This window comes from Hemibagrus wyckioides, linkage group LG28, assembly GCF_019097595.1.
Source record: "Hemibagrus wyckioides isolate EC202008001 linkage group LG28, SWU_Hwy_1.0, whole genome shotgun sequence".
NCBI lineage: Eukaryota > Metazoa > Chordata > Actinopteri > Siluriformes > Bagridae > Hemibagrus > Hemibagrus wyckioides.
This window is the reverse complement of record NC_080737.1, coordinates 8,907,024-8,920,567: the sequence shown is the minus strand read 5'-3', so window position 1 is coordinate 8,920,567 and position 13,544 is coordinate 8,907,024. Positions and strand designations below refer to the sequence as shown.

At 41.3% G+C, this 13,544-nt stretch overlaps 1 protein-coding gene across 5 annotated transcripts in view; it reads right to left on the bottom strand.

Annotated features, from left to right (window-relative positions):
- garnl3 (GTPase activating Rap/RanGAP domain like 3) overlaps nt 1-13,544 on the bottom strand; it is an 89,004-nt gene that overhangs the window by 21,041 nt on the left and 54,419 nt on the right. For all 5 annotated transcript variants that reach the window (XM_058383905.1, XM_058383902.1, XM_058383906.1 and 2 more), the window contains exons 4-11: nt 7,412-7,511; nt 6,412-6,530; nt 5,936-6,000; nt 3,536-3,599; nt 3,098-3,124; nt 2,928-3,003; nt 2,709-2,807; nt 2,476-2,579 (exon numbers count right to left, since the gene is read on the bottom strand). In XM_058383905.1, coding sequence (XP_058239888.1) covers nt 2,476-2,579; nt 2,709-2,807; nt 2,928-3,003; nt 3,098-3,124; nt 3,536-3,599; nt 5,936-6,000; nt 6,412-6,530; nt 7,412-7,511 — 654 coding nt within the window. The remainder of the gene's footprint in view (nt 1-2,475; nt 2,580-2,708; nt 2,808-2,927; nt 3,004-3,097; nt 3,125-3,535; nt 3,600-5,935; nt 6,001-6,411; nt 6,531-7,411; nt 7,512-13,544) is intronic.

The window sequence follows — 13,544 nt, the reverse complement described above, 5'->3', positions numbered from 1 at the left end:
AAGCGAGAGACAAAGCTCACAGACACTTTAGAAAATCTAAAAGCGAGATGAATCATCCCTGTGTAAAAATTGTAATCTAAAATGGTAGATGGTTTTTCACGTTCTTGATTGGTAGATCAGAAGGACCTGTGATACCTGAGCTATTCAATGATCTGAAATCCTAGTAAAGAAACCCACTATGCCTACTGGGTTCTTTTTAATTGTAGCGCATGTTTCCTTATATCTAGTAATTTATCACGTAAGGAACACTAACAAGCTTTAATTCTAGCTTTGTTGTTTTCCACAATGTTGATGAATATCAGAGATGGTCCGTTTCAGTTGGGCCACAGCACAGTTTAGTGATTTCCCTGCTAAAAGACACCTGATTCAACTGACCAGGTGATGACCCCAGCTGTACACAAAGACATGGCTTGTAATGTGATCTTCCAGTCACTAGGTGGGGATCTTTTTGTGATGATAGGAAACTGAGCTGAACAAGAACAAAATAATTGAAGCTGAATTAACAATTGAAATCTATCTACTGCAGTTTACGTTGACTCTCATTGATTTTGTTGAAACTTGATGACATCCTACTTCCTGAAAAACAGGATTAGTGTAAAGTGTCCTGCCTCTGGAATTTACTGCACCTGATAGCTGTATCAGTGAATATTTTACTGTTTGAGAACAAAAGCCTTGTGTATGTACTCACAAAGCTTTTGCATCGATGAGTACTGAATCTGTAATATCTGAAATACCTGAAATACCTAGCAAGACCCTGGTGACATGCGTGCTGAAGGAATCTGAATTATCCATTTCTATTCAGAAAACATTTTACCTTACTGTCTTATTAAACCAATCATAACAAACATTTCTGTCTTCAACCTAGGATATAAAAATCTTCATCTGAAACAGATGACAAACTCACTTAATCCTGTTCTCGCTTATACAAAATCTTAAGCAAACATTACTACACCAAATACAACCATGCACTCACTGTCCAAATCAACCTTTCTGATTAATGCCCTCATCCAACCTCATAAGCTAATGGATTCCTGGAACAGGCTGCACAAATTATTCTCCTTCTTTTCATCGCTCCAGCATGTTATTTAATATGACAGTAGATCCTGTGCTTTGGCTGCACCTCTGACTTTCCTTATAGGTTAGTAGAGATGACGTCAAATACATACAAATGTAATAAATGCTATCACAGTGCCAACCGCTGTAATTAACTCATAAGCCTAATCTTTCAAAACGCTACAAATCTATTAGCGCTTTAATTTCTCATAAAGTTGCTGTGGCTCAGCTGTGACTCTGTGTGACTCACTCTTACATAGACAGCAGAGAGACATAATGTCCCTCCTTTAACTTATGTACAAAGTACGAGATTATTAAGAGAGAGGAAAGGGAGTAAGGTGATGCTCTGAGAGCATGAAATGAGATGAACTGCTGAGCTCTGTAGCTGAGTAATGTTACAGTGTCTAACAGAGAAAACAATATGTCCCTAGAGAAAGCACAGCGAGACATGCAGAAGAAAGTCATAGTAAAAGAGCAGAGGAAATGATCGCTGTGATGACCACGGCATTGGCCTTATAACCCATTTAATCTACTCTTTTACAGACTCATCTTTTACCACAATGAATGTCTCTTTTCAAATGCCCCATCAGTCTTAGTGGAGTCATTTATGTGCTATGTGCTTTGACTGGCCTGTCGATCTAATGTATCTGCTCTGACACAAACAAGACAAGCAAGTGCCCTACTTTCATTTCATCCAGGGACCAAAACCATATTTCCACGTTAGTGACTGATGACGTCATGACGGCCATGCATGTGCTAACCTCTACACAAGTAGTAAAATGTCTTGGTGCAAACCAGTAAGTTACAGAAACATGAATAATATTAAACTGCATTTAATGCGCTGTTGAATTCTCTAATCTGATTGGTCAGAAGGTGTGGATGTTTTTTTTTTTTTAACAATACAGATCAAATGCTGAAAGCAATGCAGTAGTTCATATACATTATTGTTTCTATGGCAACAACCGGTTCACTTCAATTGTTCAGTTTAATTGTTTAGGGGATGCTCCAGCAAATCTGAAACTAGTAATAAATGTATTAGAAAACAAAACATGCTGCTATCTAACTAAGAAACATTGTTGATAAAAGACATATTTATTAGGCATTTAAGGCAGAAGTCTCCAAAGTCAGTGCTTTGTCAGTACAATCAGTAAATTTTCCACCACAAAAAGAACTTTTATGCTTTCACAGACTGTGTGTGTATGTGAGTGTGTGTGTGTGTTTTCATATTATCTTAAAAGAGAGAAAAAGGAGGCTGGTGAGAGAACGACTGTTTATAACTGCTATGAGGGAAGTGATAAATTGTTTTTCAGAAGATTGTTGTGCTGTGTTAACAGGAACTCCTCTCAGGTTCAGCCTGCATCACACCACACATACACACTAATCTTTTTAAAGAATACTTTATGGAATTGTAATAAGACCTACCTGTTGCTTATTCTCTTTAGAGTAAGGTAGCATGGTGGATACATGGAACATGAGCTCATGACCCTGATATACTGTATAGATGGAGTTTATTCCTGTAGTGTCATCTAGCAAGAAAGAGAAAGTGTAATTAATTGTGTGACATTCAGAAAAAAAATGCTTTCAGGATTGTCTCTGGAAATGTATATATGGGCAAGCATATACATATGTGTTCATGGATAGAGCTGTGAGGTTACTTTTAGTGTCCAGGCCTCCTCTATAACCAGCCCAGCCTTGCAGGCAAATTGTGTCACCAAGCAGGTTCAAAAACTTGTCAAAGTTCTCACTTCCTGTCTCTAGAAAAGGTTGACCAGAGTAAAATTAGATGTATAAGAAAAATAGCAAAATGATGTGCAAATCTTGCATAATGGAATTATATGTAGTTGTTAATAAGGGATGTGTAATGCTGTGTTTACCGTTACTAAACATTTCATCATCTGTCAACTGGCCGTCTCTGGCATAGAGGACTCCAAATTTAAAGTTTACGCTGCCCTACAAGAACAGACAAAAATGGTTTAACTTAATGTATTATCAGTATCGTTACCTTGCTGTCTCTGAAATATAGAATTCTAAGATCGAAAATTACCTCCTGCTCTTCCAGTACCAGTAGGTCCTGTGGAAATGAATAACAGTAATTGAAATTAATTACATTGAATTTTCAGTCCAGTTGATGTTTTCCTTTGGCTGCTGCATCTGCATATTTTGATTTTGCACAGAGTTTTTATGCAGGATGTCCTCCCCGACGCAACCCTCCCATTTTCTCTGGGCCTGGGCCCAGCAGTGAGAATTAACCACCACTCGTTGGGTTGTCTCCCTGCCAGGGGTTCGAACCTGGGCTCAGACAGTGAGTGTGCATGGATCCTATCTGCTAGATCACCAGTTAACGTATTCAAATTTCAGTGCAGTGCAAATGAAAAATTTAACCCTCACACAATATCAATAAAGACTGCACTTTTTCTTCCCTTAAAACATGTTTCATGTAACGGTTCCCTTAAGTAAAATGAGTGACAGGTGTAACTCTCACCTTTTGGATCTCGGGGTTGAGGATCTCTCTAGGGCCCTTTTCAAAGCGCTCCATGTTCATAGCACTGCAGAGACAGAGGAAAAAGAGGGAAAGTGTTCTTATAGTTTGAGTTAACTGTGTGCCAGAATGGTAGTATAATGGTATACAATGACAAGAATGAAAAATCGACAGGGTTCATATCACACAAAAACATTATTCCTGGGTGCCTCACATTCCTTAAAAAAAGATTTTTCAAAACAGGAGCATAAAAACATTAAATGCTATTTACAGAAACCTATAATGCTCCACATTCTCCACATCATTCCATTCATCATACCACCTATCAGCTCCAGGGTTTACTCTCTGTACAGTGTTTCACATGTTCTCCCCAAAGCCACGGGCATTAAGCATGTCCCCTACCGCCACTAGCAAGGGCTTTTCTCCCTCCTGCCATCTGAGAATCCATGCCATAACCACTACTCAGCACTACAGTTACTAAACACACTACTGTCACTTCACAAACAATCTTTAAAAATTCTTCTCCGATACCAAACAAAACTCAAACCAAGCGCTTATATTTAGCTGTCGGATGTCATTTCCCAATTAAACTGTCAAGCGTTCTGACAGGTTGATAAAGGCTATATTCATACTGTCATCAGGCTGTGTGCAGCTTTCGCTCATCTAATCATGTTTCATGTGCTTTCAGCAATCACACAAATGAAAAGACAGTGATGTAAATGAATTAAAAATTTATTGTGAGAGCATGTAGACATGCTGCCGGAGTCCAAGGATTAAAGAAATCAGTCCTTCACAAACACAGCTCTAATTAATTTGGCCAATTTCTTAAATATTTCACCCAGGTGTTAAAATTGTCTTGTATTACTATGAAGAAGCCTTTATTTGTCTTTATTTATTTTTACTTTTTCTTCATACATAACAGCTTGTAAGAAAGCTGAGGTCAGAGCACAGAATCTGCCATGATGCAGCAATCCTGAAGCAGACAGGGATAAGGGCCTTCCTCAAGGGCTCAGCAGTGTTTGTGCTTGAACCCCTGACCTACTGATCGGTAGCCCAGAACCACTATTGTCCTCTATACTGAGATTTTGACCCCACAACTTTGCCTCTTTATAAAGTATTATTACATAAATTTTCATAAATAAAAAACGTTTGTGATTATGAGTAGACTGCTTCACTAACACAAATAGACAACACTCATATAGTGATAAACAGAAACAGTGATATGAGAAGGCCCTGGATGTTTAAAAATAGAGAATCAATAAATGTAATTTATGTCAAATGCCCAAGCTTTAGCCAAAAAATGTCAAAAGGTTGCAAGTATGAACAGCTTGGTTTGCTGGTTCCTCATCACGTAACAAAATGAAACCTGGCAAGTAGTTGGCCTTTTGCTGGGGACACTTCAGGACACATTGCTGTTTAGACTACAAATAAGACCATGTATGTCCCAAAACAATTCTGAGTGATGGGATCACAAGATGCACTTAACCCCTCTTAGGCATGTATTTAGCACTGTCCACTCGAACTCAATCCCCAGAGACAGATGGTAATTCCCAACATGGAGAGGGGTTAAATACATCTCACCTGGTGTTGGTATGTTTATTATTGTGAAATAAGAGGAATGTTTGGCACTGAATTTTGCCATGGCCTGTAGTTACATGTGATCACAGAATAATGTCATTTAACAGAAAAGACCACTGTGATGTTGGCCCGAATAAAGCAGTTATTGAAGATCATATCCAAGACATTTTGGACAATTTCCTTCTCCCAACTTTGTGGGAACAGTATGGGGACGACCCCTTCCTGTTCCAACATGACTGCACACCAGTGCACAAAGCAAGGTCCATAAAGACATGGACGAGCGAGTTTGGTGTGGAGGAACTTGACTGGCCTAAACCCGATAAAACCTTCATGAATTAGAGTGGAGACTGCGAGCCAGGCCAAAACTGGGACGTCTGCCTTTACATGCACATGAATGTAATATTTAGTTGGCCCGCCCTTTGCAGCTATAACAACTCTTCTGGGAAGGTTTTCAACAAGGTTTAGGAGTGTGTTTATGGGAATATTTTTCCTCTAAAAGTGCATTTGTGAGGTCAGGCACTGATGTTGGACGAAAATGTCTGGCTCGGATTCTCCGCTCTAATTCATGAAGTGTTTAATAATGGTACTAATTTTTATATCTTAAGGATAACTTAAAGTTACCTGTTCCAATACCTCAACAATGTTGAATATAGTAATGCTCCAATAAACTGAGTTTGTTTTGTCATATTACCACATACAGTAATACCCCAACTATTAAAATGCCCCAGTACTTTAAATGACCAGTTAAATGTCTTCTTTATACATGTGCGTGTAAACCAGCTAAGTTACTGACAGTGTGTCATGTCACATGTGTGTATTTCTTACCTCAATATGGATTTGACTGATAGAGTTTTTGTAGGGCTGTAAGGAAGGCTAATCTTAAGAGTACCCTGCAGAAAAACACACAAATTGCGACATGCATTAGACAGACAAGTAATTAGACTGAGACTGAGATTTAATAACACTGCAAGTTCTGCAGAAATAAAAGCAGATACAGCAGAAAAAATTATGGTATCTATTAGGCAGCATTGGTTGTACTTCATTAATCTGACCTATCCAAATATCTACTGGTGGAATGAATGTGTGTAATTATTGATTTATTTGGTGGGTGTGGGAATGTATGTATATATACAACAAGCACACACACACACAAACTGAGCTTCAAAATAATAAATCAGCCTCTATAATGATATCAGACCAATTAGCTTCCCTGGACTCTTTTCTGAGTGGCTAAGCAGGATGACTAGAAACAGGTAAAGGTTCAATGACCATAAGACACATTTGCACACATTCTCTCTTACCGTTTTGCGCCAAAGAATGGCCCGGTACTGGGGAACCCTCTGGTTGTTCTGGTCTGACAAAACCACAGATAAGTAGAACGGGTTTTTTTCTGCATCCACACCAACATAGTTCTGATGGACTGGAGGCAAAATGAAGAGCAAGCATAGAGAATGAGAGACCTGAGAGATGTATATACCTATGAACTGTATATACCTAGAAATACACACACTTACTGTATATATGTTTATCTATATAAAATGTTATTGGAAAAGCTCAAACATCTGCCAAAGCTACTTTGGAGAAAAGCAGAAAGAAGATAAATGAATAAAGCCTGAAATGTAATTACAGGATGAAGATCTGGTCTGTTTCACTGTCCCCACCCTTCCTGTGTCACATATTCATTCTCTCTCTCTTTTGCTCTCCTCTCTAGCTCCCTCCATCCCACTCCCTCCCTGAAAAGTATGTGTACTGCTTTAAACGAATTAAGAAGACATAATGCAGACATCTGCTTTCTGGGCATGCAGTGGCAATGTGTGTGCACTGTAGAGAAATGTGTGTGTACGAGAGACTGAGAATGATGAGAGAGAGAGAGAGAGAGAGAGAGAGAGAGAGAGAGAGAGCGAAAGAGATAAAAACATTGATGCTAAGGATGAGAGTTCTCTGAGAGTGCACTGTATTGACAATGTAATTAAATATGGAAAACTTTGTGTATCAAATGGCTTGTATGTGCACGAGGGTTTGTATGCGGGATTACTGCATAATAAACAAGCGTCATTATTCATATGCTGTCAAGGCTTTTCTGAAGTAATGACACAGTATAAAGTATTTACATTATTAACGCAGAGTGGAAAATGTTTTATTCAAATGTTAATACGCAGAAACAGTGTTAATTGTTATCGCCTTCTAGTACTTAGATCTGTTACAATATGCATTATTGATCAGGTCTTAAAGAATAATACCCAAATGATCTGAATCTGATCAAAGGGAACACTGCATCACTGTTGGAAGTATAACTCCCACCTTTTCCCAGGAAGTACTTGAAGAACCATCTGGTATGGTACTCTGGATTCTCCAGATGGACATCGGTTCTCCTCCAGGTTCCTGGAGTGTAGTCCATATTCTACCAAAACAAAATAAATAAATATGTTTAAGGTTTATATATATATATTATAGGCAAACTATTAAGTGTGCTTATTTTATCAATTATGTAAATAAACACAGAGGTTTACTCATGAAGAATAACTTAACCCTAATATAAGTCATTTTTGTTAGCTGTTTGAGAATCCAGATAATCCTATAAATTGAATCATACTTTCATTCAAGGGAGGAAATTTCTTATTTGATACACATCCGATTAACATGAAAAACCTGGACACCTGAGGAAGGGTTTTATATATTAAAAGGCTGAGAGTCACATAAAGGATAAGCAATCACAGTGATAAAAATAGTGGCACAATACAAATTAGTTTCTCTGAGGAAGAACGCTCTCATTTTTTTCCCTCTGTAGCCCACACGTGAATTTGTATTATCAAATCAATTCCAGTGACTGGTGACTTGTCTTGTGGGGGCAATAATGGCTGTATATGTCTAGCTCTGGTCGAAGGGGAAGAAGAATAAATAAGAAAGAATAGAGGCGATAAAAGAACGCGACAAAGGAAAACTGTTTATTAACTGTCACATGAGATGTTATAGGTGACTCTAGACATCTGCTCTAACTATTTGTTATTTTAACCAAATACACTTCTAATTTCTATACTAACTTCCTCTGCCACAATATTCAGTGACTTTCACTCTGATTACATTACACTAGCAGGAAAATGTTTGCATTTAACACCGTGTATGCTGGTATGAGTATCATTCAAAAATATGCCAAAAGAATCTTTTTCTCTCCAATAAAATACATTTCTGATCCCATCTGTGGTCTAAGAATTAGTGGCAAATGAAGAATTCAGAAAAGGACAAAAGGTTTTGACTGAAAAATTTTCAGTTAGGCTGCACCTGTCAAATTTTACACTTTACAAAAACATGTTAATGGTGATAATTAGAAAGTGATTAAACGCTGTTCTTTGCTATCATGTGCCAGTTAGTGTTTAAACGCCTTCAAACACTTGACCAGCAGCAGAATAACTGCGAAAATGTTGCCTATGTGGGCATTAGACGAGCGATTTGTAAAAAATATCATCATACCGAAACCTACAACAGGTTACATATGTAACCCGGTTCCCTGAGAAGGGAACGAGATGCTGCGTCATGACTGATGCTATGGAAACACTTTGTCGAGGAAGTGTGTCTGAAGCTCCATGTGTACACACGCCAATTCATTGGCTCGGATAGGACACGTGACAGCATGTCCATATAAGGGCATCTACGTCACATCCATTCAGCTTGCCTTTTGTCTGCATGAAAATGCTCAGTGTGTGGCCAGCAACGCAACGTCTTGTTCCCTTCTCAGGGAAGCGGGTTACATACATAACCTGTTGTAGTTACCTTTCGGGGGAACTCGACGCTGTGTCATGACTGATGCTATAGGAACATCAATACCCACGCCACCACACACCGGTCGATGTCTGTCGCAGAGGCCGTGAGAGAGCACAAGCAGACCAGGAACAGAACACCCATTAGCCCTGAAGGATCTGGGACCCAGGAGTGGGGTCTAGATCCAGGTTATAAAACCTGATAAAGGTCTGCAAAGAGGACCAGCCCGCCACAGCACAAATCTTTTGGCGGGGAACAACCCTAGCCAGGGCACTGGATGAGGCGACACCCCTAGTGGAGTGAGCCCTGACCCCTAGAGGCAAAGCAATACCACGTGCCTTGTATGCCTGGGTAATGGCCTCTATCACCCAGTGTGCCCAGCGCTGCTTGGAGACCGGATTACCCTTGTCCTGGCTCCCACAGCAGACAAACAAGGAGGGGGACTTACGCCACACGCAGTGCACATAAGTTTTATAGGCTCTGACTGGGCAGAGCAAGTGCAGCCTCTCCTGTTCCACCGAGTCATGGGGTGGAAGGCAGAAGGCCTGCAGGATGACCGGATGACCAGCTATCTTGGGCACCTTCGGGACATATCCAGCCCTGGGGTGCAAGTTAGCCTTGGACATGCCAGGGGCAAACTCCAGGCAGGAAGGGGCAAATGATAGAGCCTGCAGATCTAAGGGAGGCCAAGGCTGCAAGCAGAGCTGTCTTAAGGGTCAGGAACTTCTCCAAGGCTGACTCCATGGGCTCAAAGAGGGCTTCCAGCAACCCGTCCAGGACCACCGAGAGGTCCCAGGAGAGGAGACGCGGTCTGCAGGAAGGCCTCAGCCGCCTGGCACCGCACAGAAAGTGTGAGACCAGAGTGTGCCTTCCTAGGGAGGCACCAAGGACAAGGGCATGGTTTGCAGCAATGGCAGCCATGTACACCTTTAAAATAGAGGGGGACAGGCCCCGAGAAAGGCGAGACTGTAGGAATCCCAGCACTGTACCGATCGGGAAGTGCACCGGGTCCTGCTCACGCTGAGTGCACCAGAGACTAAAAAGCCTCCACTTTAGAGCATACAGCTTCCTAGTGCAGGGAGCCCTAGCATTCAGCAGAGTCTCCACAACCTCTGATAAGAGGCCTGCCTCCCCCTCAGGGGCCAGACCCAGAGCTTCTACCTCTCTGGGCGGGGGTGGAGAATTGCCACTCATGGCTGAGAGAGGAGATCTTTCCTAACAGGAATCTTCCAAGGAAAGCCATCTAGGATGGAGACAAGGTCCACAAACCAACCTCAAGCGGGCCAGGGGGAAGCCACTAGAAGAAGGTGGACCCCAGCGTGGCGCACGCTAGCTAGGACTCCTGGGAGCAGAGCTACAGAGGGAAAGGCATGCAGACACTGCCTCGGCCAGGGCTGTACCAGAGCATCCAGTCCCAGAGACTCCTTGGAGGACAACAGATCCACTTCCGCTTGGCCAGACAGTCTCCACCACCTGAGGGTGGAGCTGCCACTCCCCCAGGTCTCAGCACCTGTCTCGACAGGAAGTCTGCCTTCCAGACCACAGACGCAGACCGCCCTGACAGTTGACATAAGCAACCACTTCAGTGCTGTTCTGTGTGCACCAGCACATGGAAGCCCCTGAGGTGTTGGAGAAAGTGTTTTAGTACTAGAAACGCAGCCCTCATCTCTAGGCAATTTATGTGCCTTGAGAGTCGTGGGCCTTCCCAAAGACTGTTGGCCGTCCATGACCACTCCCCTGCCCGAAAGTGAGGCGTCTGTCGAAGGAGTCCCTTGAGATCCAGAACTGGTAAGGCCTCATGTGGATCAGACCCAAAAGGATAACACTGGCTGCTGCTACTATAAGGCTGAGCGCAGAAAAGTACACGGATGCCCTGGAGATGCAGCGGCACCAGGGCAGCATCCATGCACTTCGTAAAAGTGCATGGTGACAGGGCTAGACCAAAAGGAAGAACCCAATACTGGTAAGCTTCGCCCCCGGAAGCAAACCTGAGGAACTTCCTGTGTTCTGGCTGAATACCTATATGAAAATAGGCATCCTTGAGGTCTACTGTCACAAACCAGTCCTCGGACCTGATCTATGACACGATCAGTTTCATAGTGAGCATCTTGAACCTGAAAGTCATTAGGGCAGTCTTCAGAGCTCGCAGGTCCAAAATTGGATGCAGCACCCCATCTCACTTGGAAAAGACAAAATACCGGCTGTAAAAGCGAGAGTCCCCCAAAACGCCAGAGGCGGCGGGATACAACCCTAGCCCTTGGGAGTCAGGATTCCTACATGGCCCGCCTAGCTGTGATGATAGATCTCAGGTCAGCGCAGAAACGTGGCCGGTAAACAAAGCCAAATAGGATCGGAGTTTGCAAGAGGAAATCTCCTGCAATGCATGCAGCCGGATCACTCAAGATAAAATGTGGACACGGATGCCCGCACCTCTTAAAATTCTTAAACACCATACCTGTGGACAGATAATCGACACACATACAGTGGAGTGCTCCCTGAAGACAAAAAAAGCTGAATGGTGGTGACGTAGATGCCCTTATATGTAAATGCTGGCGCGTATTCCTCCGTCACGTGTCCTATCCAAGCCAATGAATTGGCGTGTGTGCACACGAAGCTTCAGTATTCCCCTAGCACCGGTCATGACGCAGTGTCTAGTTCCTTCGAAAGGGAACATATTTTTTCAGTATTTACTGCTCATTTCTGCAAAATCATCTAAAAACCAACACCAGGTCAGGTTTTTTCTTAGTACACCCTCCTCTGCACTCCGTACACCTGAAATGGTGGAAACGCTTCATATCCTGTCTTTTTTAAACATTCATTTCAGGAAGATTAAATCTTTAATCTTGATTTCAAAAAAAAATTTTTTTTATCTATATCTCTATATACAAAACTGGGATGTTCAGCAAGGTTACAGCCTTTTCACCGAGCTACAAAGTGAGGCATGAACCCATAATTAATTTGTTAATTAACAAAACATTATTTTGATTATTTTTATTAAATGATTTATTTATTTAGTGATTATTTATCTATTTTTTGATGACAATGTACCAATTTGACTGTCCTTGCAAACATTAGCATACAAATCATCAGGATAAATCTGACTTAAAGTGCTCAGAAAAGTGCCTGAGAGTCATGATTTGATTGCATATTTCTCTGTTGACGAGATGTTTTGAACAAGGAAGCCTGAGAGAGAGAGCATGTTGAAGGGTTTAACTGGTTTCCACGACAGCCAATAGCGAATTTGCAACACTCCCCACCCAGTCTAAAAAATAGCTCAACAAAGGAGCCAAAGGCTTAAACAGTGCTTGAATTCAACTGAGCCAATTGCACCACACTTGTGACTTTGTATCATAGAGCAAAGGATTCCAACCACCACATCTCTGATTGCTACTGTGGGCCAGTTAGGCTTCCTGCGAAATTGATGTAAAAGTCTGGCATTTAACACGAGGAAGCAAAATAAGACCATTTTTAAAAACAGTTTTCTGGACAACCATAATACACACACATCTGCACAAGCTCACTCTCTCATACACACACAATAGCTGTAATAGCCTAATGTGTTCCTGCAATATACCAGTCTGGCAAAAATATGGGCTGCGGTCCATCCAGTCTGAGCCTGATGCTTTTATACAAAGTGATTTACAACTGTTAAAGCAAACTGAGAAGTTAAAGTTAAAAACAACTTGCTCAAGGACCTGACCATGACAGTTTGGCATTGTTGGTTTTAAACTCATGACCTTCCAACACGCAACCCAACACTCTAACCACTGAGCCACCACTTCCCCGGTTTTCACTTCACCAAGATAAATCATGTTTCTCCTTTAATGTGATCTAGCATACCAACATAAAGTCAAAAGTCACTCTTCCTTGACAAAATGCAAAAAAAAATCGAATCAGGTCTGCCAAAGGGGGTTTCCTGTGTAAAGTCCTCTTCAAGTTACTCCACTGGATTTCGGAAGGAAACCAATCCTTTGGATTTATGCTCTGGATCATTATGTTGCTTAAAGGTGAAATTCTGGAAGGTGAATTCCATCATGTTCTTGGTATAATATCACTGTGTGCCCCACTTTTTAATGGCAGCCTTTATGGTATTCCATGGTGCATCCATGATTTGTGATTTATCTTGGTTTCAGTTTTTTCAATGACAAAAAAAACCTGCAAATGTGGGAGGAGCCACAAGCCGAGATCCATCTGAACAACCACTGATCCTGAATCGACACAAAACACAAGAGATTGTATGGAATGGGAATAATGCGTGGGAAGATACATGGCTGACACTACACAAGCGTCATGTTTGCTGATAACTAGCTGCTGCTGTGGATCGATACTGTCAGGGACAGTGTATGTGCGTTCTAAAGAGCAAATTGGACAAGTAGAGTACGAGTCATCAATTTTTTCACCTAGAGAATTAAAAAAAGAATATCTACAAACCAATATCTATTTTTTTCCAAATATACTGGTCTATTTGTGTATTTACAAGCTCTTCATTTTATACCCACTTTTGTCCTCACAATTTGGTTAGCCATGTCACAGACTATTACAGAGTCTACAGAAATTACTATAGAGAAATGTATATTTACTGAATGAAAGCTGTGATGTTTTATTTAAGTCATTAATTTTAAATAGAATATATTGTATAATATAAATATTGATATCCTGTTTGGTTTTGCACTATAAC